The sequence below is a fragment of the Budorcas taxicolor genome, chromosome 18 (assembly GCF_023091745.1).
Source record: "Budorcas taxicolor isolate Tak-1 chromosome 18, Takin1.1, whole genome shotgun sequence".
Lineage (NCBI taxonomy): Eukaryota > Metazoa > Chordata > Mammalia > Artiodactyla > Bovidae > Budorcas > Budorcas taxicolor.
The window spans coordinates 27,915,777-27,940,647 of record NC_068927.1 but is presented as its reverse complement, the minus strand read 5'-3'; the positions used below and the strand labels follow the sequence as shown (position 1 = coordinate 27,940,647).

Sequence of the window (24,871 nt, the reverse complement as noted above, 5' to 3'; positions counted from 1 at the left end):
TTGTACAGAGAGAAAAATAATAAATTCCATTAAAAGTTCACTTTGACCAAAGAAGACACAACCTCCAATGGAAAGCCACACGCGGGGGTACCCAATATACATATATATATATAATGTATAGGTATTTATAGATATCTCATCTGAAAGAACACAGAAAAGAAATCCAAGTTTCACAGCGCTATCTACAGTAAGGGATTAATTCTACCAGCTTTTCAAACAGTCACATTTGATATTCAGAGGAAGCACGCGAGTGAACAGAACTGGGGGCAGACTAACACTCCAGTGGGCTCTAGAGCAGTGTAGAGTGATGGCTTAAGAGCATAGAAGGGGGTGACATGTGCAGAGGAAGTGTGGATGCAGGCGTCCCCTCAGCCCCACACGCACCCACCCCCTCCACAGTCCTGCATTTTTCATTGCCCTCTCCTCTTCTCTTTGCTCATTTGGGGGCCTATGGCAATTGATTTAGGCTCAGAGACAAATGGCTTCTGGTTTCCGGGCCAGGAGATTCTACCTGGTAAGGTGGTGGATAGGAAGTATATGGCACAGTGCTGGGCTTCAGGTGACAGGAAGGGGCTGGGGTGTGTGGGGAGCCTCGCTCTTCTGCCTGGCCCTTGTTCACTTCCAGAAACGTTACCTCCCACCCCTGGACCCAGCAAGCCCCAGCCTAGGCCTCCTCCACCTGGCTAAGATGGTGATGTGGGGCTACCTTGGACAGTTTTCTCCACATGAGCGTGCTCAGTGATGCCCGCGTGAAACGCTGGCAGAGCTTGATGAGAACTCTCTCTAGAAACGTTTCTAGTGACCTTGGCCACGCTGCTGCTGACTGAGCTGTCTTCCATGGAACCTGGAGGCACAAAGGGGGGTCTCTGAGGGAACTCTATGGGAACTCTGAGCCGCCACTGTCTGCAGGCTTCCAAAAGCAGTCACCATGAAGTTCTCAGAAGTGCACCCAACACTCAAAGGCTATCCAAGCCTTTAATCTCAGCCCCAGTCAGCTCCCTATGGAGGCAGAGGACCAGGTGACGTTCTGCCTCGGGGCCTTGGCTCAGCAACGGGCCAGGGCCAGGAGGTGGCCGAGTATGGGGCTGGAAGGGACAGTCTGTGGGGTTCCTGCCCTCCAGGTCCTCCGTGTTCTGTCTTCCTCAGGTGAAGCAGCCCTCTTCAGCCCCTGCCTGCCTGGCCCTACAGCACCAGGCCTGCCAGGAGAGCACCCGCTAAACTGCTGCCTGGGAGTGGCGCCCCCTTGTGGCTTCTGTTCAGACGATTGTCATAGGTGCTAAGACCAGAAACAGACGTGCTTGGTGTTGGGGCTGCAGGGGAAAGGGGCTGGCTCCTGGTTTTCACGCCAGCGCACGAGCTGGACCCCATGTTCCTGCTGGCCCAGCACCCACCACCTCAAAACCTCCTCCCCATCTTCAAACCTGCCTGGCCCAGGGGGTCAACCCATGCTTTCTTTGACCCAGGATGTTACCCTGGATCCTGGTCAGAGGAGGACTCTGAGTCTTTCCTGAGCTAATCCCCTTCCCTCCCTGGAACGGTGCCCTTACTGTGCCTGGGCCTTGGGGAGTCAGAAGAGAGGGACTGAGTAAGCCAAGTTAACGAGGTGCATGAGGGGAATGAGGTGGGTTGGAGTGAGCCCCTCAAACCATCTGGAGACTGTTCTGCAGCAGCTTCTAGACGGATCCCCTCTTCTTTTTAAACAAAAGAGAAGTAACCCCATTTCCTCCCCTTCGCCCTCCCAAAAATAAACTAAAGGGGAAATGAGCCGCGAAAGGGTGGCCATGGGACGTCGATGTGGGTGGTGGGGGGCGAGTGGGCGTCTTCGCGAGACCTGGGGCTTCAACAGGACACCTCCATGGTGTGGTTGACCTGGCCCAGCCCCTCGCTGCTCTCCGAGTGGGTGCAGGCCTGCGGGCGGCCGCCGTCCACTGAGCTGGCGCTGGTGAGGGACGCGGTGCGAGAGCGGGCAAGACGAGTCATGCTGGCCGAGGGCACTGCGGACAGAAAGGGCACCGGGGATGAGGACAGGCCAGCGGGGCAGGCACGGGCACGTGGGAGAAGGGAGAAGGATTTACGCAAGCAAAGCGGCCAGCGAGACCCGTTCTTCCGACGAAGGCACGGAGGCCCATCCGCAGCCAGGGCTCTATGGTCATGCAACGCCAGTGACGGGGAGTGCGCCCAAGGGGCGGGGGCCACAGGGGCTGGCAGGACCCTCCTCACAAGAGCGGGCCAGAGCTGTGGCCCAACAGGGGAGCAGCTGATGACCGACCAGGTGTCCTTGAGCCCGGGGAAGGATGGGACGTTCTTTCTAATTCTGCTTCCCTCAAGAGGACAATGGGGCCGGGCTGGGGGAGATCAGTTCTGTAAAGAAGGGCAAGGTGTGGTAGCCTCAGACGGCCCTCAGTCCATTATTCAGAGAGTCACACAAGTGAGATAAACTCATAGGGAGCAAATGCTTCCGTCCTGACCTCTGCCAGCCACCTGTCCAGCTCAGGTGTGGCTTGCCCCTGACCCCAGGCCTGACACCTCTGGGAGGTTCTGGCTCCAACTGCCAGGGCTCTGGAAGCCATGGAGCCCTGGGGAACCTAGAAGCACGACTGGTCTAAAGCCTGGCCACTCCGGAGCCCTAAACGGGATAGAGCCCACAGAAAAGCGGCGAGATGCGGCTTGGCTGCAGCACTGCATAGAGGGAGGAGCAGAGGGGCCCGGGCGATGGCGGCGGGCGGGGGATCCATGCATCAGGGGAGGGGCTGCGGGCTACCTGCTCCTCCACTCAGCCTTCGGTCCTTCAAGTATGCAACTAAGAGAGAAGACAGAGCCAGGGGGCGGGGTGGGGAGACACAGAACACGGGTGAAGAGGAGGTCGGGCAAGGCCCGGGCGTTGAGATGGGTCAGAGAGGAGAGGAGGGTACAGAGAGGCTGGGGGCAGGGCCGGAGCCTCAGGGGCCCCCCTCTTGCCCCCCCATTACTGCAGCGGCCCCAGAAGGAGCCACTGATGTCAGTCTGCCCTGAGGAGCCCAGAGAGCAGGGTGGGGTACTCAGCCGCCTCCACTTCTCCAGCCCGGGCTGCAGTCCTGGGGTCTCTGCCAACAAGGCCTTTGAGGACACCTAACCTGTTCCCGCACCCTCACCACTCCGCTGGGCTCAGTATCCCCGCGGATAGAGGCCCATGGGTGCGTGCTCAGTCGTGTCCGACTCTTTGTGACCCTGTGGACCATAGCCCGCCAGGCTCCCCTGACCATGGCAAGAATAGTGGAGCGAGTTGCCATATCCTCCTCCAGGGGATCTTCCCGACCCAGGGATCGGACCCAGGTCTCCTGCAATGGTAGGTGGATTTTTTCCCCACTGAGCTGCCTGAGAAGCCCTGGGTAGAGGCCTGTATAATCTCTCAAATCTTCCCAGGTCTTGAGCTGCACGATGGTATTCCTCCCAGGGCCCAGGGAACAGGTCCCGGCCCCGACAAGTACCGCTTACCCACCCGTCCCAGCCGTGTTCTCCAGGCACCTCCGCACCTCTGTGTCCCTGCTGGGTCTCACTGTGGGGCTTGGCCTCTCGGTGCCCCACTTGTCCCCAGACAGGCTGGCAAGGGGCCCAGTCCCCTGGAGGCCAGGAGGAGTTCAATTCCTGGCTGGACCCCCCCGGTCTTTCCCTGTAGGCCTGTCCTACCAAGGAGACACAAGCTCCAGAGACTGAAGTGGAGGGGGAAGAAAACAAATTCAGGGAGAGGAAGTCTGCTTCTAGGAGGAGAGCCAGGCATAAGGGGGAGACGGGAGGAACTCAGGGGATACGACTGTGTCACTGAAGGGCTGTGTGTGCATGTGGGAGAGGCTCATGAGCAGGATCTCACCCCTGCACGAGGGGAAGCTGGAGGCAGCAGGGAGCCAGTTCCACCCACCCACAGCCCCTATGACCTCAGGGTCTTCAGGTCTGCTGCCCCCAGGCATGGCTGCTTTCAGCTCTCCTCACACCCAGATGGCCTCCCGTGCCTTCCCCAGTTCCCAGACTCCAGGCCCGCTTCTCTGCTGCCCCTCGCACCATCCAGCACCTTCCCAGCCCTTCTCGGGTGCTGGAGGTCCAGCTGGGGGCATGGTGTGGATGACTCACCCCCAGGCAGGCTTCCCTGGCAGGATTCAGCCTCAGGCCTGGGTCCCCTAGGGCTGGGAGAACCCCCCCACCTAACAGGCCCAGCCCTGCCATGAAAACAGTGCCCCAAAGCCTCCCTCTCCAAGGGCACAGAAGGGCAGGGATCAGCCTGGCATCACCAACTTAACAGTCTAGGCGAAGATGCCCTAGAAGTCCCCAGGTGCAACATCCGGCCCTGGAAAAGGACTCATGCTCACAGGCCCACCTGCTGCCTGCTCCCTAGTCACTGGGGTGTGGTGGGAGGAGTACACTTACTGTAGCCCATGCCTTGCAGGAAGTATTTGAAGGCTTCAGTCAGCTTCCCAGGCTGCAGGACAAGGGACAGGCACAGGGTCTGATTGGCGGCCTGGGATTCGGGGAGGGGGGAGGTCCCACCCACCCTGGGCCAGGTAAGGGATGGGAGGAGGGCCAAGAGTCTCACCTGTGTGACCTGGGGGAGACCCCCGGAATCTGCCATCTGCAGGGAAAAGAGGGGGTGAACTGAACAGGGGCCACCTCCCACCACACCTTGCCTGTCCCCTGATCAGACACATCATCTTGCTCCTGCCTTGGCTGGGACCCCTCCCTGCGGGGGGGCCCATGTGGGGAGAGGGAGGCCTCACCTTCAGGAAGGTCGTGGTGGTTGGATCCAGTTTGGAGTTGCACTCGACCTGGGGACAAGGAGCAGCTTCAGCATGGTGAGGCACCTGAGGGTGTCAGGGGCGCCCCCTGCCCCAAGTGCTAAGGCAGGTTCTCTCCCAGGGCTGGGAGACAGGGAGGGAGTGCAGGGGGCAGACACAGGCCAGCCAGCACCTCCCTGGGCACCTTCAGAAAGGTCAAGGCCCTGGGGATCTGGAAGCGGCTTCCTGAGGGCCTGAGACCCTCTGTTCCACTCACCACTGCTGGTGGGGTGGGGGCTGGGCCCAATCCTCACAGGGAGCCAGGGCCACCTCCACAGGAGAGGCTGGGAAAGCACCAGGGACCCCAGGAGTCAGAGGTCAAGGTGAGGGAGGGCCGAAGGTCAGCAGGAGACCTGAAGCCTCTGAAGCTCTGGCGCTGCCTGTGTTAAGACAGCAGGCACAGCCCTACCCCATTCCCCCGGCCCTCGGGCACAGTCTGGGTGCACACTGGGCAGGGGGGCTTCCCTGGGCATTCCTGAACCCCGGCTTTCTGTGCTAAGGGGGACATGAAACCCCCAGGCTGCCTGCTGTCAGAGTTCCAACAGGAGAGGTGACACATGGTCCCAGATGTAATGGGGTATGTGCTCTTGTGCTCACAGATTATTTCATAACCAATGAATCAGATTTTAGAGAAAAGAGAGATCTTAGTCTCTGGGCCTAAAATGGGTCGAGACTGCAGAGGGGCTGCACTGCTGTGGGGTGGGCAGAGGGAATAAGTGGCCTGATCCTGGCCCCAGGGCCCTCCTGTCTCCAGGCTTCCCTCACCTGAAGGATGGGGTGGCTCCAGGCGGAAGTGCATGGCAAGATGGGGGGAAGTGGGATGAGGAGACCAGCAGCCAGGGCCCACCCCGAGGCTTCCAGGGGCTGGGTCAAGGATTGGCCTTGCGGGCCAGGAGCCAGTGACCCCTTTACCCTTGCCTCCCACCCGCACCTGGGCACGATCCTCACTCACCACGCCATCCTCGGCAGGTGCGTTATCCCCGACCACCAGCATCACGGGGCAGCTGCAGGCACAGAGGAAGAGGGCCGTCTGGCCTGGGCACCGGAGCAAGGTGGGGGGCAGTGTGTGCAAGGGCCAGGTAGGCTGGAGGGGGAGGGCCACTCACCGGAGAGTCTTGGCATTGGGCACTGTCCCAGGCCGGTTAATATCTAGGTCTCTGCGGCTGCAGGGGGAGGCAGAGGTGGGCATCCCACGATGGGATCCCGGGGCGGTGTGTTGGAGCATGTCCAACCTGACCTGCTATATTTCAGCCATACCCAATCCCTCCACATGGCAATTACGGCCCAACATCCCTCCAGGTGCCGGGCTGGTCCCAGACTTGGGGCTCACGCTCTGGTGTCTCGACTGTGAGACAGATCCTCACGGATGCCATTGGTGAAATGGGGAGACAGGGACCTAAGGGCCTTAGGGCCCCCCGCATGTGACTTCTTCCCAGACTCTCCAGCTCATGCCCGGTGGGCCCTCCCATTTGGCTGTCATCACGGGCTGTGACCACCATTGTGCTGGGAGTCCTGGGCCTTAGAGGGAGGCCGGCTGGGGTTCCTCTCCCTCCCCAGTGTTTCTCTAGCACCATGTACATAGCAGGGGCTCAAGAAATATTTGTAGGAAAAAAGAGAAGGACATGCCAGTGGGGGCTGCAGGATACTCCCCTGCAGGACTAACCCAAGGGGCTCCGCCGAGCACTTCATCCCTCCTCCTCTCCACTTTTGCTGGCTGTCAGCACTGAGGCTCAGGGTGGTGGGGGCAGGGGTGGTGCCCACATCCCCCACTGCTCCTGCCAGTGATGCCAGGGGTGGAGGAGGAGCGGACAAGCCCTGCGCGCCCTCTGCCCCTCCAGGGGTGTGACCCAGGGCAAGAGGTCGCCCCTGTCGGAGGCTGGATAGTCTGCTCTTCTGCCAGCCGGCCAGCGCCTGGCCTCCTCCCTCGGACGGCTGAATCAGGGATCCCCCAGCTATGTGAGCCCTCCCCTCTCGGTGCTGCCATCCGGCCCCCCGGCCGCCCATACCTGTTGTACATGTTCCAGAAGAGCTGCAGGTTGGCCTGGTTCACCACATTCGAGATCTGCTGCCGGTAGCTCTGCACCAACTCTGTGTTGCTCACCAGCTCCTCCTGGATTCCGGGGGACGGCAGAAGGGGAAGGGGGCAGTGAGAGGCATCCACAGAGGGGAGCCACAGACAGGGACGTCAGAGTGGGCATCGCAGAGCAGCCCTTGCCCCACCCCCAGTGATGGTGGGGAGAGGGAGGCAGCAAGACTGTCGTGGGGAGCCCATGACCTTCAGAGGCGAGGGAACCCCTCCCAGTCCTCGGTGCCGCAGTCTCCTGGCTCACCACAGGGCAGGGGTGCGGCAGCTCAGCTCAGATGCTACATCCACTGCCGATCCCCGCCCCACCCCACCCCAACCAGGCTCTTCGGGAGGCTCCTAGCCCGCCCACCCCACTCCTGCATGAGGTCGTCCCGCACACCCTTACCTGGCTGAAGAGGTGGGATAGCACCGTGTCGGGTAAAGTGCTGGTCAGGCCGGAGAGCTGCAGGCCGGGCGGAGGCCAGTGTAAGTGACGCCTCGCACGACCCCCGGCTCCGGCTCCGGCTCCGGCTCCGCCCCCGCCCCGGCTCCGGCCCGCCCCCGGCTCCGCTCCTGGCTCCACCCCGCCCCACCTCCGGCTCCGGCCTGCCCCCTGCTCCGCCCCCCTCCAGGTGGATCGCGCTCACCTTGGTGGCCGCCCAGTCAATCCAGCCTTTGCCGTTGGGGTCGATGTTCATCAGCACCAGCCCCTCCACCAGGTCGGGGAAGATGAGCTGCCGTGACAGGGAGACAGGACTTGAGGGGCGGGACGGGGTGCAGGGAGCCCCTATCTTTCCACTAGAAAACGGACTGTAAAGTTCCAACCCTGCCTGTCTCGTGGGCCGTGGCGGGTGGTAAGGGTCTGAAGAGGAGGACGTGTTCTGTAAGGGCTTCCAAGGTGCAATCGATGACCAAGTGCCTTCAGCTGAAAACTTGCGCCCCTTCCAGCCCTGCTCATCCTCCTCTCCACCTGGAACTTTGTTGTTGTTGTTGTTGTTGTTGTCGTTGAGCTGAATCTTTTTTTTTTTTTTAATTTAAAAATCTTTAATTCTTACATGCGTTCCCAAACATGAACCCCCCTCCCACCTACCTCCCCATAACATCTCTGTGGGTCATCCCCATGCACCAGCCCCAAGCATGCTGTATCCTGCGTCAGACATAGACTGGCGTGGAACTTTTCACAATCCTTTAATTTGGAATCTATGCCTATATCACAGTTTTTCAGCTTTTAAATATATCTTTGAAGAGGTTCCCTTATAGCTCAGTTGGTAAAGAATCAGTCCACAATGCAGGAGACCCCAATTCGATTCCTGGGTTGAGAAGATCCCCTGGAGAAGGGAAAGGCTACCCACTCCAGTATTCTGGCCTGGAGAATTCCATGGACTGTAAAGCCCATGGGGTCGTAGAGTCGGACAGGACTGAGTGACTTTCACTTGAAGAGGTTACTATTGCAACACTGAGAACTAAACATCTTCAATAAAATACTGTTTCTTTGCTTTCATAGAAAAAGCCCTAGTGATGTGAAGAAACTGAGCTTTCCAAAGCCTGTTCTGTGTTAGACATTGTAAAAGAGACTGGAGTTTTCCGTTCGACTGTCTGCCCGTGTTTAGGAGAAAATGGTAATATATACATACTGCGGTCATGTCAAGGTTGTCTGGGGTGGCAGGGAATGACTGACAGTCAACAAGGTGGTTAAGTACTGCAGTCAAAACTGGAGTTGAAAATTCTTGGTCAGGTTTTTTGTTTTGTTCTTTGTTTTGAAGAAAGAAATACTTTGAGTCCTAAAAATTAAGGTTTTCTTTTTAGAGATGGAAAGCTTGTGGGCTCTTCCTGCCTGACATGATGTTTCTGAAATCTGACTTTTTTAAACCTCAAAACTTAACGTAAGTGTAATTTTTGGTTAAAAAATGATTCATGTTTAAGTATTACTCTAATTAGTGAATGAGGAATTAAGATAATCCTTACTTAGTGGCTCATTAGTTGTATAGCTTCTTGGTTTTGGATAATGGTTTGAGCAACTTATGGAGTATAGTGTTTTAAGGAAATGTATGAAAAAATTAACTTTTTTTTTTAAGTTAATTCCCTTGGAGGAAAGAAAGAAAAAAGGACTTTTCTAAGTGAAGAGGAAGTAGAGGGAGGAGGGGAGGAAGAAAGAACTCAGAAAGTTCCTGCAGGTTGCCTCTGGGGGGACCAGTCCTGGGATTAGCTGGGCCTGGGGTGGTGGTGGGTAGACTTACTGCAAACTTGGCCAGCACATATGCTCCAGCTCCCACTCCAATGCCAATCACGTACTTGAACCTGATAGAGAGCATGCTGGTCACTCCAGGGGTTTCTTTCCCCGTGATGGCCATCCAGTGCAGACCTAGCCATAGCCCTGAGCCCTCAGCTCAAAGCTGCTGGCCCTGTGGTGGTGGTGGGCACCTCTGGGGTGGGGGACTGGGCAGGGACTCACCCAAAGTGCTGTACCACACTGGGGAGCATGGCGGCCAGCTGCTCCATGGAGGGGAACTGGTACCTGCAGGTGGAGCAGGAAGTCAGGTCCGGGGCAGCTGGAGGTAGGGGGGCCTAGAGAAAGCTGGGGGCAGGGCATTCCTGGTACCTACCCCTGAGGAAACTGTGACGCCCCCACCTGCTGACCGGGGGCATCCACGTGGCACACCACGAAGTGCTTGGTGATCTCCTGCATGTCCTCAAAATTGAAGAAGGTATTGAAGCACAGCTTGTCTGCAAAGACACAGTTCTCAGCTCTGGCTGAGCCAAGGAACCGGGGAAGTGGGAGGAAGGGATGGGGGGGGGATGGGGAGGCCCATGAGGCCCATGGATGCTGGGAGGGAGGTCAAGGCAGAGGTGATGATCAGCCTCATGGTTCAGCGGGGAAACCAAGACCCACATGGCTGGAGGCATAGAGCTAAGCGTGAGTGGGGATCCACACAGCCCTGTGGGGAGGGAGGGGGCCTCACTATTCCGGCAGACCCTAGGCAGAGGAGGGCACACTTACGGTTGAGCCCCACGTCATGGTAGGTAAGGATAGCTGGGCGGTTCCCCTTGGGGGAGCCCCGGATCACCACATGCAGAAGGCCGTAAGGCGTCTCAATGTCATGTTCCTGGAGGGGAGAGACCGCGCTGGACCCTCTGGGCAGCCCCTCACTCCTGGCTTTTCTGGGAAACGAGGCTGGGGAGCAGCCTGGGGGCTGCTGGGCCTATGGTGGGACCTTCACCCCTCCCCCCATAGGGTAGGCATCCCCTTTTCATCACCCCCAGCAGCCCCCGGAGGGGACAGACCAGAGGGTACATCTCTCCCCGTGGGTGTTCAGCACAGGGGCAACATAAACTGGGCTGCATATGAACATTCCAGTCTCCTCCGCAAACCAGCCAGTGGGGCGGCCCAGCCCAGCAGCACTCAGCCCTCCAGGGTCCAGTGAGGCCCATTTTCCCCCATCTCACTGCAGCCCCTCTGGGTCAGCTCTGCCATCCCCACCGAGTCCCACCCTCATCATGTTCCCCCTGGACTCAGAACCCTGCAAAAGGGCCGCAGCCCACCTAGAATCCACGGTGAAGACCCCATGCCAGCCAGTCCAACTGCCCACCCCCACAGCTGTTCGTTTCCACCCCCACGCTCTCGCTCCTGCCTCTCTGAGATCCCCAAGGCCTCCCTTGGGCAGGGCCAGGCTAGACACCATCCCCTCCCCCAAAGGCCTTCTGCAGTGGCGGCTCTGGGCTCCTCCTGGGTCAGCCCCCTTGGGTTTGCTGCTCGAGGTCATCAGTCCTTCAGGAAGCAGGAGCTGAGTGCTGCAGGTTCAGGACCCGCTCTGCCCCTTACTGTGTGACTCTGAGCGGGACACGCACCTCTCTGTGCTTCAACCACCTCTTTCTGAGCCATCTCATGGGGGTTCAGGGAGAACTAGATGAGCTGATACCTGGCCCCAGAAAGGGGGCTGCCATTGGTGGGCGCATCCCCAAGCCCTGCTGGCTGGTCTTTCTGGGAATTGGTCCCTCTTGGCCACTCACAGGCAGACTCCCAGCGGGTCTGTCAATGCTGAATAAACAGCCCTGCCCTCTCAGGGAGAGTCTTGGGGACTGCAGGAGGTGGGTGGTCCCTCCCAGGGAGTTGGAGGTTGGGCTAAGGTCAAGGAGAATCACCATGTGACTGAGCACCTACTGTGTGCCAGGTGTTATGTGAGACAGAAGCAGTGCTTTTCCCCACCTTTTAGTGGAGTACACTCATATTCAGAGAGAAACAAAGTTTCTGCCTCCGACAAGAAAGGGGAGCCTTAGGTGACCGGCCTTGGGTCAGGGCTCAGAGGACCACTGCCTGGCCCCATCTCCAAAAGGGGACTGGTGGTGCCAACCCTGGGGCCCAAGGCCACACGCCGGGAGCCACACTTCTGGGTCCACCGCAGCCTCTGCACGGCCCAGGCCTGTCCTTCTTCAGTAGCACTTCCTGCTCACTGACCACTGACCAGACACTTTTCATGTACTTTCTGTTCACTCACAGAGGAGGAAACTGAGGCTGGCCAAGGAGCACTGACTTGCCCAAGGTCAAGCTCAGAGAGGGCAGGCAGGGTGGACCTTGGGGGTGCCTCTATCAGGCTGCTATTTCTGAGGAAGCGATCCAGCTCCACCCAAGAGACTTCTGAGCAGACCCCTCCCCATAGCTGCCTGTCCCTGCTGGGGGGCCCTGCCTCATCCCCCCCCCCATCCCCGGCCATGCTCTGTTGGCTCTGGAGGGTGGGGTAAGAGGCAGGAAGGGTGCACGGTGCTGTGGAGGGGGCTGGGAGAAGGAGCTCAGTTCTATGAAGGGCAGGAAGCAGGGCAGGAAGGATGCCCGGTGCAGTGAAGGATAGAGGCTGGGGCAGGAAAGACCCAGGCTGCTATGGAGGGCATGATGCGGGCAGGAGAGGTGCACAGTGCTATGAATGCTACGGGGTAGGGTGGGTGAGCAGAAGGAACTCAGTTCTGTGAAGGGCAAGGAATGGGGGCAGGAAGGACGCTCGGTGCTATGGAGGGTGGGGGCTGGGGCAGGAGAGGGCCCCCATGGCACTAGAGCTGCAATGCGCTGCCTGCGGCAGTGGGGTCAGCTCTAGCCCTGCAGAGCACAAGTCAGGGCCAAGAAGGGGTCTTCGCAGCTCTCCACCGCCCCTAAGTGTGTGTGTGTGTGTGTGAGGGGGTGCCTGCCCCAGTCTCGGTGTGATTGCCTGGGTCCCCATCCCCGCCCTGACCCACCCCCATCACCCCAGGACGGCGAGACTCAGCCAGGCGCTTGCCCCACTAAGGCTCAGCTCCCAGGGGACGGGAAGGGCTGGGGCTGGGCGCGCCGACGTGGGCGCCGGCCCGGTTGCCCAGTGACCTTGGCTGAACCCTCCGCCGACCTCCCTGCACCCGCTCTGAACCAGAACTTCAGATCCAATTCATCCTGACAGAGGCCAGACGTCCCCAAGAGGGGTGTCCCGAGGGCCGCAGGCGGGCGCGCTCCGAGCCCCCAACCCTCAGGGCCGAGGGCTCTCATTGGCTCCCGGTGACGTCAGAGCCCGTCCCCGCCTCCAGGTGGGCGCCAGCGCCAGGCACTGCGGCAGTCCGGGAGGGGGCTCTGATGTCCTCTCTCTGCCTGTCCCGCTCCCCTCATCCATGACCTTGAGGGCTGGGGCGGGGAGTGGCGGGGGGAGCCCTCCGACTTGGGCTTCAGGACGCGCGCGTGTGGGGCTGGTTGGATTCTTCCCGTCAACCGCATCAATAATTCAGAGGACCGAATTTGCAGCGGCGCGGAGGCGCTGACGTCGCTGCTTGGGTGCGGGTGTCAGGGGTGGCCCCATGGCTATTGGACCCCGCAGGGTAGGCCCGGGAGTAGAGGGATGGGTCTGCCCCTGCCTCTCCTTAGAGTTAGAACTGCACGGATTCAGGGCGCCTGCTGCCCCAGGGAGGAGGTGTCCTGTTTCCCCACCCCCCGCCCCGTCTCCGCCCCCGCCCCGCCCCGCCCCTCCAGGTCCTTACCCTGCTGGCTCATCGCCCCAGCACTGCCCTCCTATGCGCAGAAAATACAGCACAGAGACCCCCTTCTCAGCTCCTCACCTGCAGGGACCCCAGGCTGACGGCCCAGTTAAAGCCACACACAACCCATACTTCTTTGCTTCTGCATGCTGTCCCCCCCAACAACCATGACAACCCTCGCAGGGTCAGGAGGTCAGACACCTGCAGGTACGGACCCCCCAGACGCCGCAGGGAACAGCTTCTGCAGCGTTGAAGGGGTCACAGGCGCCAGGCAGAGCTGGGCACGTGCCAGGCAGAGGGCACACTGTCAGTGGGATACACACACGCCCGCACACCCATCCACACGGGCTGACAGACAAGTCACAGCCCTTCTCGATTTCCGCAGAGATTTCAGTCTTCCCCGTCCTCCCCCGCGGACCCACCAACATTTCCTCCCAAGCACGCAGCGGACCAGGGTCACCAGGAAGTCTGGGACCCGCTGATCTTGCCTTGTGACCCCCCAGGGTGCGCCAACTGAAGGCAGAAGCACCGCGGGACAGAGGCAGAGCATGCCCCCGCCTCCCCGCAGACCTCGCGGTCCCCAGAGTCCTCACTCACCCCATCCCAGCACTCCGGCATCTTGCCGAGGGAGGCCACCCGCCTCGACCAGGAAGGGCAAACAAAGGCCTGAGTCACCCGAGTCCAGAGGGAGGGGGCTGCTCAGGTGGGAGACCAGCGGCTCTATGGTGGGGCCCCAGCTCGCGGGCCATTTATATGGGGAGCTGCCTGGCCTGGCCTGGCCCCTCCTCCCTGCGGGGTTTGTGAGCAGCCACTCGCTCACCCGGAGCCCCTGCTCCTGGATTGGCTTTCAGGAGACAAAACTTGGTTCCGATTGGCTTCCACGGTCCTCGCTCACCGTCTTCTGCTCCTCCCACCCCCAGCAACACATCAGTCGGGATGGTCCCCAGCTCCGGCAACCCACTCACCCCCCCATCCATCCCGGCCCCGCACAGAGGCTGGGAACCGCAGCTGCACACCGGGTCCCCGAAAGACGAGAGGCCACATGTATAGGTGAGCCCGGTGGCAGGTACAGATTAGCCTCTCACAGCAGAGCAGGCCAGGGTGCCCTAGACAGCACAGCCCTTGACCCATACCCTGGGAGCAGGGAGAGCCTGAGCGGCTCCCAAGCCCAGCCTCCACATCAGGAAGCCCTGGATCCTGTCACCTGGAGAGGTGTGGGGAGTCACTGCTGCCTGCGGCAACTTGGGCTGTGACTCTACTCCAGAAGGCTGCTCCTCCTCCACCCCCAGGGTCTCCCCTTGGGCATTCCCCAATCTGCCCACATGTATGCCCAGTGCCTGCCCACTGGAGAAGGGAAATGAGGGTTCTGGGGCCAGGGGGCCTGGAGAGATTTCGGGACCAGGGATGTGGTGGGCATACACCAGCTCTGTCCTCCCGCACCCTCATCCTGCACCCAGGCCAGAGTCCCCGTGGAGAGAGAGGAGGTGGAACGGGGGCGGGGCAGCTTGTCCACGTGGACATGCCCGTCTCCCCATAGCCACACCCAGCCTTCTTTTCTGGGGTCACCCAGCCTGGGGCTTGGCTCTCGAGTCTCTGGGGAGCAGGACAGGTGCTGGGGGTTACGTGGCTCAGGATGTGGGTGAAGAGCTGGCTGGAGACAGGCAGGCAGGGCACTCAGATGAGAAGCAGGACGCAAAGGAGAACAGAGGAGGAGAGGATATAGGCCAGGGAGGGGCGCAGAGGAGGGAGCCCAAGGACTGAGAGGAGCAGGAGCAACAAAGAGGGGGCGGGCGCCCCCATTCTGTTGCTTTGGTGAAGGAACCTGCCACTCGCCCCAGCTTGTATGGACAGCTGTGCCTGCTGGCCAGCTGCCCTGGGGAAAGGCAGTCACCTCCCTGTCTCTGGGTGCCTGGTGACCTGGTCAGCACCCATCCTCTATGCTATTCCAGGCCACGTCCTCTGCCTGCGGGGAGCGAGCATCAGTAACTTCCCTGCCCCTTTCTGACCTCTCGCCACGTGGGCCTGGTGCAGAATGCGGGGGCCTGTGCACTCCAAGGGCAGCCAGGGCCTGGAATGGGAGTCCCCCAGCACCTCATGTCCTGCCCACGTTCCCTGTTCCACGGTCCCCATCCAATCTTATGCCCACCTGAACCTCTGAGTGGCCTTCTTCACCCTTGGGCCTAGGTGACCTTGGATACTAGCCACTGCAAGCCATGACCCCCCAGTTCTGCTCAGCTCAATGGCTTCAAATCCCCAGACTTGAGTCAAAGTCTCAACTTTTTCATCCATTAGCTGCGTGACCTCGGACAAGATTTTTTTCACTCCTCTGTGCCTTAGTCTCTTCAACTATCAAACAAGAATTGTGCCTTCCTCACAGAGCTCCTAGGAGGATGATAAGAAGCTACATACATCACTACAGACCCAACCCCAGGCCTGCCCAGGGGAGAAATGCGGTAATCTGTGTGCCTCTCCGAACTGTGGGTCTCTTCCCTGGAGGTTATACAGTTGTTGGGGCTGAACAAGGCAGGCTCAGGTCCTGGAAGCCAAACCTTGCTAGTCTCTGCTGTGTGACCTCTGGCAAGTCAGTCAACTACTCTGAGCCGTCATATCTTAAATGGGAGAAAGGCAGAGTAGCTGCTTGCATAAGTAGCTGCCAAGGATAATACATAATCTTCACAAGACCATATATGAGAAAGGATGAAGAATCTGAAGCACAGAGAAGTAAATTCTCCCACTCAGCGAGGAAGCAGTGGAGCTCACCAGTACCTCACATTATTATTATCTTTTATTATTTTTAAAAATTTTGGCCACACCCTGAGGTACATGGGACCTTATTTCCCTGACCAGGGATTGAACCCCAGCCCCCTGCACTGGAAGGCGGAATCTTAACCAATGGACCACCAGCGAAGTCCCATGAGGTCACATTATTGAGAGTTATAAATGCTTAGTGCCTTAGTTCTCTAGCGTGCCAGACTCCTATCTAAATGCTTTGCTATGTTACCTTATTTTGTCCTCTGAACATCCACTTTAGAAACAAGGAAAATGAAGCACAGAGAGGTCCTGCCCAACATGACACAGCCAGAGGGCTCAGAGCCAGGGGCTGCATGGAGGCCACTAGTCACAGTCAGCCCAGGGACGAGGGCACCATCATCAAGCCTACAAACACCCGGGGTCTGAGCTGCCTCAAATTTGACCTCCAGGTTTGATCTGGAGGTCAAACCTGCCAGGGTCTGGCTACTATGAATGAGGTAGTGAGCTGTGCTGGTGGTAACATGGCAGGGTCACAACTTGGACCAGGTCCTTCTGCCTCCCCCAACAACTGGGCCCCCTGAGGCCAGGGACTGAACAGGATAAAATCCTTGGCCCAGATAAGGACCAGCCTGGCAGCTGCTTTACTTAACAAAAAGCAACCTGTGTGGAGTAACCAGAGCAGAGAGTAAGGTGCTTTTTAATACATGCTGCCCTCTACCAAGCAAAGATCTTGAGAACCAGGGTCTCACACACATGGGGTGACCCACCCTGGCCTGGGCCCGGTATATGGGTGCAGAGGATTCCAGGATTCTGTCACCTTTCACCCCCCAGTCCACCTCCCAGGGTGAGTGTGTTTGGGGGGCTGGCAGCACAATTGGCATCTGAGGAGTCCCACTCAGGGTCAGGCAGCGGCTCGTTGCCCTGGATTTTATCTCAGTAGTCCCTCACACAGGAAAGGGGCTGTGTGTTCACACTCCTCAGCCCTCACTTGGAGCAAGGAGGACAAAGGGCACTCTGGCTGGCCTAGGCTACCTTGTGGACACATCCCTCCCCTGCCACTGGCTCCTGGGTCCCCACTCCCCCAGGTCCCATCCTGTCCTCCCTAGCAGCAGAGGCCTTTGTGATTGGAGTTGGAGCTCCCAGCAGACGGGAGCATGTGCCCAGGCGCTGCTCTGACGCCTCCGCTGTGTCCTTGAAGGGGCACGTGACCCAGGGTCCAAAGCCTGGCTCAGATCCACATTCTCAGAGCCTCGCTGCAGAGCCGTGCTCCTGGGGGAGGAGTCTGCAGGCCGCTCCACCTCCCACGTCACCCCTGCGTCCAGGCCACGAGGCCGAGGCTGTCATGGGGCTGGGAGACTGACCTAAATTGGATGGTGGCCTGAGGGCTAGCTCCTGCCAGGCAGGAGGAAGGTCCCAGAAAGGTCTGACTTTGGTCAATAGGTTTTAATGGCCAATGAGGGCCCTGGAACCCCGTGAGGCTCCCATTCTGTCTGCTATCGCGTGTTCTCCGAGACCCAGAAATAAATGGCCACCTTGGGACTCACAGGGGAGAAATGGCGGGCCAAGTGAGCGAAATCAGAAATCATCATGTGGAGGAATAAACACAAAGACTGATTTCAGTTTTCCCAGGGAAGCTGGCATCAAACTGAAGAGGACATGGTTGTCCCGAGCAACTGCTGCCATGGAAACAAGAGCTATTAGGAGCATCAACCTGGCTTTCATAGGAGGAAAGTGCTGATTCAGATGACAGCATCCTCACTCCCCCAGACCTCCCCGCCTTCCCCTGTCCTGTTCAGGGAGGGAGGGGGCATTTCTCCATGGGGTAGGGGGCCAGGCAAAGCTGCTGTGAGCAGTAGGGATGGTTCTGAAGGCTGCCAGGTGCCCAGTCCCTGTGGCTTCAGGCTGGGGGCACTCAAAAGGGCTGTGACCCTCGTCTGAAACAGGCTGGGTCGGCAGGGGGGGTGCCGGCCAGCAGTCAGTCGGTCCCCTATCTGGGGAAGCTGAGTGGGGACCTACCTTCCAGTCTGTGTCCACAGCCAAGAGGAAGGAGTCAGAGTTCTCCTACAGGAGGGCAAACAGAGAAGGGTGGTTCGTTAGGCCCCAGGCTGGCCAGGAAGGGAAGGGTGACCAGAAGGGGCTCTGCCTTGAGCAGTATCACTTGCTGTTCCCATCTATTCTTTTTTTTTGTTGTTGCTGAGCCTTGCAGCATGCAGGATCTTAGTTCCTAGGTCAGGGATTGAACCCACATCCCTTGTGGTGGAAGTGTAGAGTCTTAACCATTAAACTGCCAGGGAAGTCCCTCCCTAGTCTATCTTAATGTGAACAAAAGTGACCCAGGGCTTTCCATGCACCAGGTTTCAAGCCATTAAGTATGTGACAGATGAAGCTACGAGCAGCTACACACATGGATTTTTACCTCCTAGTGTTTTTTTACCTATTAGTTTAAAATGTGAAGATATCCACTTTGCAGGTGAGAAGGCTGAGGCTCAGAGAGGCTGAATCACACGGCGAGAAAGTGACGGAACAACCTCTGACCCCAAATTCTTGCTGTTCATCACTGTGCCCGTTGGCCCCTCAGATGGTTTTCAAGGTCGACCATCGGGGCACAAGCTCAGAGGCTGGGGGATGAGGGCCTGACTGTCACAGCCACTGTGAGGATAGGATGGGGAAGCCGAGCCCCACACCCTGAGAGAGAAGTGGGCTTTGCTGATCTGCACAAAGGCGCTGCCTGGGCTCGTGCCATAGCTGCCCCCACCTTTTCAGACCCGCCTCTCAAAGGCTGGCTTTTCGGCTCATTTCTGCTGATGGTGTGCCCATCTGATTGGTACCTGTTCTTCCCACTGGACTGTAGGTACCCAGAGTGGGTGGACCATGTCTGGCTCGGCTCTCAGCACCAAGTCTGGCATGGATCAGGCTCCTCAAGCAGCCCCGGGTGAACAAGTCTGACATCACAAGGAGGGGAGCAGGGTTCAGATATACCCAGTGCTTAAAAGGTGGCGGAGGTGGAGAGCGGAGTGGGAGCTCGAACCCCCTGTGTCTGAGTTGCCAGGCTCTCCCTGATGCAGCCTGCAGGCCCCTGGATAATCGGCACCCTCTCTGGGACTCTGTCTGGGGAATGAAACCTCATGGCGGGCGGGATCCCACATATCCAGGAAGAGCAGAGATCTGGGGCCTCTGCTCTGCCTTCTCTCGTGTCTGCCGAGTACCCTCGCTGCTCCCCTCTGCTCGCTGTGGTCAGGTGGCTTAGCCTCCGAGCCTCAGTGTCCGTGAGGCTTGACTGAGGGCAGGGAGAGCAGTCATTCCGTCCTGGCACCCCTGCACTGGGCTCCGGGTGCTACAGAGGCTGCCGCGTAACCATGTGGACAAAGGAGAAAGACTAGAACCAGGATGTCATGGGAGGACAGCAAGAGAAGGGCAGGGTCCCCGAGCGCAACAAGAAGGAAATGAGCCCGCTTTACAGGGAATGGAGGGAAAGGGCGAAAACCAGCAACGCTGATGTTCTCCTCTCAAAACACGAAGTCCATCCACCTGCATTCTGGCAGCTGGAATGGAGGCGTGGCAGACAGAATCAGAAGGGCCTAGAGGCTCTCACAACAAAAAGGAGACCAAGAGGCTTCCACCTGTCTCAGGTGACATCAACAACGGCCGTCCTTCCCCTCCTGTTCCCCCAGGGCCGGGGTGCTTTCTCTGCATGGGGAGGGGAGGAGAACACGGAGGCAGCCACTCCTGGACCCTCCGAGGAAGGGGGCGGGGCCCTGGGGGAAAGGAAGGAGGCTGGATATTCACGAGTTTTGTCACCAGAAGACCTGGCCCGGCAAGGGGGATGGGCAGGGAAAGAGATGCATGCAGGAGATTTTCAAGGGAAGGGGCAGGACCCCAAACCAAGAAACAGCAGGAATAACACAAGCCAATCTGGAGATGCCGGAGGCTGGGAGGAACCACACGACCATTTCGAGGAAGACAGGTGGGAGAGAGGGCCCAGATGGGGGGAGGCGAGGAGGCCCAGGAGCAGCCTAAGGAGATCCAGGTGGGGGATGCAGGTATGGAGCCCCGGACACAGCAAGCAACGACTTCAGAGTCTCAAATAGTGGAGGGATGGTGGGTGATCACATGGACGCATTCACTTCTCAGTAGACCCAGGGAATTTACACCTGGCAGGTGGCGAAAGATTTTAAAAAGTGCAAAAGGACAGGGGACAGGTACTGTCATCCCATGTAGCTGGACAGGGGGACTCTGTGGATGTAACCGCCTGGGAAAGAGGCCAAGAGCAAGGCAGGCAGGACTGTACCAGCTGTCACTGAAACCTGGGAAGGCCACGCTGGGAGCACGGAGGAGGATCTGGGGGGCGGGGGGTTGAGGCCACTCATAAGCAGATGTGACCAGTGACCAGGTCCACTGCAGAAAGGGGAGAAACTGAGCTGGGGATCTGCAGCCTCGGAGGAGAACAGACGCGGACCCTCGTGGGTGGGAGGGGTTGGGGGTACAGGCATATTCAGGTCCAGGTGGGATGAGGGGAGACACCAAGGGCAGCAGGAAGAAGGCAGAGCCCAGGGGCTGGTCAGAGGGACTCCAACCAGGGAAGGAAGGGGCAGCAAGGTGTCAGGCCAGACTGGGCAGAGAAGGTGTGTGGGGCATCTCCTGGGGTGTCCTGCCAAGGCAAGGAGTGGGAGAGACGCATAGAACGTGTGAGGCCACAGTGCCCTCATCTCTCTGTACCACCCATGGCTGCACACCCTGTGTCAGCAGGCAGCCCCCCGGCCCCTGAGCCCTGGTGATGGGTGCAGGGGTCCCTGAGAGCCACCATCGTGCCCTCACAAGAAGGCCGGTCTCTGCCTGCATGCCTAGAAAGACAGGCTGTTTGTGGGCAGGAGGAACTTTACAGAGAGTTCTGGAAAACTTCTTTCTTCTGAAGCACATCACAGTCTACATCTTCCACCTGGCCCAAGTCTTTACTGAGCGCCTACTGGGTACCAGGTGCTGTGCTGGGAACTGAGGGGTTCAGGGAACAAAACGGACAGGGTCTCTGCCCCAGGAGCCTGCGGGGCAGGGCCCAAGAGTGGCGAGGGCCAGGCCTGCAGGGTGTGCAGGGGGTCAGTATTAGACCCTGTGGTCAGAGAAGGCCTTTCTGAGGAGGGGGCATTTGAGCAGAGCCCGAATAAAATGAAGGGCCAGCTCTGCAAATTCTCCAGCCAGAATATCCCAGGCAGAGGGAACAGCTGGGAAGATGATCAGCTGGGTCATGGAAGAACAGTGAGCCCAAGAGACAGGAGAGGAGTGGGGCGGGGGGAGGTCGGGGGTGGTACAGAGCATATGCTGGTCCCAGGGAAGGACTGTGGCTGTAACTCTGAGAGCAACGGCAGCCGCTGGGCAACAATGCGGAAAATGACAGGGTATGTCTTATTTATTTTTTGGTGTATGCAAAAAAGGATAAATTTACCCGAGTCCCTTACCAAAGCCAAGAACAATAGTTAAAAACAGGCCTCGGGAGGGATGGTGGCCAGTAATAGAAATCAAATCTTGTCGGCCTAAGCAAAAAGGGAAATTTATAATTAGGATTCAAGGGTGACTTACCAAGCCCAAGGGCAGGACTCATAAAGGGCTGGAACAAGGGCATGGAGCATATTAGAATGCCAGGAAGGACATGATGGACTTTAAAAGGTGGACAGAGTAGGGAGACCAGTGGGGCGGCTTCTCCAAGCAGAAAGAAGGGGTGTGGGGGCATCTCCTGGGGTGCCCTGCCAAGGGGAGGAGTGGAAGAGAACATGTGAGGTCAAGGTGCCCTCAGCTCTCTTTGCCACACACAGATGCACATCCTGTACCAGCATGGAGCACCGGGAGGAGACGATGGGGGCTTGGAACAGGGAGGGAGTGGAATCAGAGTCAAGAGTCTACCGTGTCCAGGAGAGGGTGGACTGTATGGAGAGAGTAACATGGAAACATACATGACCATATGTAAAATAGCTGAGTGTGTTAGTCGCTCAGTCGTGTCCGACTCTTTGCGACCCCATGGACTGTAGCCCACCAGCCTCCCCTGTCCATGGGGTTCTCCAGGCGAGAATACTGGAGTGGGTTGCGATGTCCTCCTCCAGGGGATCTTCCCAACCCAGGGATCGAACCCAGGTCTCCCGCATTGCAGGCAAATTCTTTACTGTCTGAGCCACCACGGAAGCCCATGTCAAATAGATAGCCAATGGGAATTTGCTGTATGACTCAGCAAACTCAGACCAGGGCTCTGCTACAACCTAGAGGGGTGGGCTGGGGAGGGAGGTGGGTGGAAGGTTCAAGAGGGAGGGGACACATGTATACCTATGGCTGATTCATGTTGATGTTTGGCAGAAACCAACTCAATACTGTAAAGCAATTATCCTTCAATTAAAATAAATTAATTAAAAAAAAGTCTACAGTGTCCAGCTCACCACTGTTTCCTGACCATTGCTGGGGGCTGCCCTCAGGCAATCAGGCCTTAAAAGTTAGCTCAAGGTTCTGTCTTAGAGATGGGGTGGGGGAGGCAGGAGAGTTTCTCAGGTGGCTCTAGTGTAAATCTGCCTGCCAATGCAGGAGATGCAAGAGATGCAGGTTCGATCCCTGGGTCAGGAAGATCTCATGGAGTAGGAAATGGCAACCCACTCCAGTATTCTTGCTTGGGAAATCCCAAGGACAGAAGAACCTGGAAGGCTCCAGTCCATAGAGTTAGACACGACTGAGTGACTGAGCATGCACCCAGGCATGGGGGCAGAGAGGGAATACATGTATATTTATGGCCCGTCCATGTCGTATGGCAGAAACCAACCCAACACTTAAAGCAATTATCCTCCAGTTAAAAATAAAAATTTTAAAATGTGCCCTTCTCTGGGGTAGGACTGCCAGCCTCATGCGGCTGGCCCCCTGGGGCCTGCACAGCCACTCTGTCCCCACACAGGGTGCTCAGCGGCTCTGGGGCTCACCTCCTTCTGGAGGGAGGCTGCGGGAGGTGGGGCAGGGCAGAAAGAGGGTGTGCTGAGCACCCAGGGACTGGGCTCCCGGCTTCCCCATCTGCAAAGTGAGGGGGCCTGGCAGCATAACCAGCACACAGCTGTGGCTATGCTGCCCCAGAATTCCACGAGCAGTGGACCCCCAGGCTTTCCTTGCAGGGAGGGAAAGGGGAGGCATGCTGGAAGTGACCATTACTAGAACGTGCGGGCAGAATTAATTCTGGAATCTGATGTCTGGGGTCCTGATGAGGGCCCTTTCGGGTAAAATAGCAACCTCCAGTGCCTTGGGCCCACTGCTCCTTGGGGCTCTGCTGGTAACGCCTGCCCACCTATCTCAGAGGCTTGTGAGGAGAAAAGAGAAGCTGCCTACCTGAGGGGGTTGAGTGAGTCGGGAAGCATGGATCTGCTGCTGGAGGCAGGACTGGCCAGCGGGGACCCTGTTGGGGTCCAAAGGCCGCCCAGGACCAGGGGTTGAATACGGCCTCACTCCCTGATAGCTGTGTGCCCCTGGCCAAGCGAGTTACCCTTTCTGTGCCTCAGTTCTCTCATCACCGAAACGAGAATAACTCTTCTAAAAAGCCTCCCTGCCTCAAAGACAGCCAAAGCCCCAGCGAGGCTGGCTGGATGTTAGATGCGTGGGCGCTCAGCCAGGGCGGAACTCTCTCCCGGCAGGGACAAGGCTTCCCAGGATGGTCTGAGGATTCCTGGCGCTTGGCTTGCGTCGCGGTTCGGAGGGTCAGCTCCTTGCCATCGGCCAGACTAGAAGGATGGACGGCCAGCTGCTTGCCATCAGACCAGAGAAAAGGCGCGCAGTTTCCTTCTTAGCCACGAGGTGGCGCCCTCCGCCCCCAGGACCGCGAAGGCGCGACTACTCACTCACCAGCTCCGTGGCGTCCTGGCCCCGGAGCAGTGGCTTCTCCTCGGGGAATCGCAGCTCCTGAAGGCCGGCCATGGTCACGTCGTGGAGCAGGAGCCCTGGGAAGGGAGGGCGAGGACGAGGGGGTTAGGGCCTGGTGCGGTGGGGACGTCTCAGCCCGGCGGAGAGGACAGCGCCACCGCGCACTGGGACAGGGGCACCAGGCCCCACCCGACCGCTCCGCTCCATCCCCGGATCGCGGTCCCCAAGGGCAGGCTCAGGTCAGCGCTTCACCTGGGCAGCAAGGCTCAGGGGAGGTCATTACATTATTTGTTCTTAAAACACATTCCCCCAAGCACCCGAAGAAAGGAAGAAGGGGCAAAAACGGAAGAAGGGGCGAAAAGGGAAGAAAAGAAGGGAGGAAGGAAAAGGAGAGAAGAAAAAAGGAAAAACAAAGCGACACGATATAGGATGACCCTTGAAACAACTTCAAGTGAATTCCATTTATTAAGAAGCAGGGGGACACGTGTGGGGAAGCCCCCAGTGTTCAGAAGTGGACAGTGGGGTCTGGAGGACACGGAACTGAGCTGAGCTCAGTGCTTAGGACAAGCCTGGGTGAGGGGGGCTCTGAGAGGGGAGGGGGCTGGCAGTGTGATACTGCAGGAAGGGGTGCCAGTCCTGACACACCACCAGCAGGGAGGGGTGACACCGTGACCCCTCAACCACAGCCACCAGGCGGAGGGGCCCAGGCCTAATGGCTGCAGGTTCTGGGGAGACTCTGGGCCTCTGAGCCCCACGAGAGGAAGGGTCATATGTACACATTTGTGTGTCTGGAGGATCCAGTGTTGGGGGAAAGGCAGACAGAAAGGGTGCCAAGACCCCACAATCCGTCTAGCCTGGCACCACCACTCTTCGCTGGGACTGTAGGATGGCATAAATAAGAATGCACCAAGAGAAACGCTAGTCAGGGATACGAGCTGAGAACTCATAAAAGAATTACAATTAGCCAATAAATACAGGGGGAAATATTAAAGCGCACTAGACATCAAAGATATATATATATTTTTGGCTAATGGAATTGGTACGGTTTGCGGCACTGGCAAAGATGCACCAAAATGGGCACTTTCCTTATACTGCTGTGAGTGTATAAATTGGTACGTCTTTCTGAAGGGCAGTTTTATAGAACTGAATTAAAATCATTTAAAAGGTTCTTACTCTTGGACTCAGCAGTCCTCTCCCTGGGAGAAATTTCCTAAGGAAACCATATGCTTTCCTTAGGAAAACTAGCATCTAATGATTTATCTCTAAGAAAGCTCACCCCAGTGCCATTTATAATAGGGAAAAAAAAACAAACAAACAAACAAAAGGAGCCAAGTGTCCACAAACAGGGAAGACAATGACTTGTAAGATTATTTAATAACGTGAGAAAATGCTTGTGTTA

General features: G+C 58.1%; 1 protein-coding gene across 1 annotated transcript; it reads right to left on the bottom strand.

The window, feature by feature from the left end:
• Positions 1–1,839: 1,839 nt before the first annotated feature.
• NDRG4 (NDRG family member 4) lies at positions 1,840–23,541 on the bottom strand. The gene is made up of 16 exons (XM_052656995.1): positions 23,455–23,541; positions 17,620–17,664; positions 9,866–9,971; positions 9,471–9,591; positions 9,320–9,382; positions 9,105–9,165; positions 7,515–7,601; positions 7,274–7,330; positions 6,809–6,912; positions 5,909–5,965; positions 5,755–5,806; positions 4,746–4,793; positions 4,565–4,600; positions 4,399–4,450; positions 2,762–2,800; positions 1,840–1,994 (listed from the first exon to the last, which is right to left on the bottom strand). Exons 1-16 carry the CDS (start codon positions 23,524–23,526, stop codon positions 1,840–1,842), a joined length of 1,155 nt encoding a protein of 384 aa, XP_052512955.1. The 5' UTR covers positions 23,527–23,541.
• Between the last annotated feature and the right edge of the window lie 1,330 nt (positions 23,542–24,871).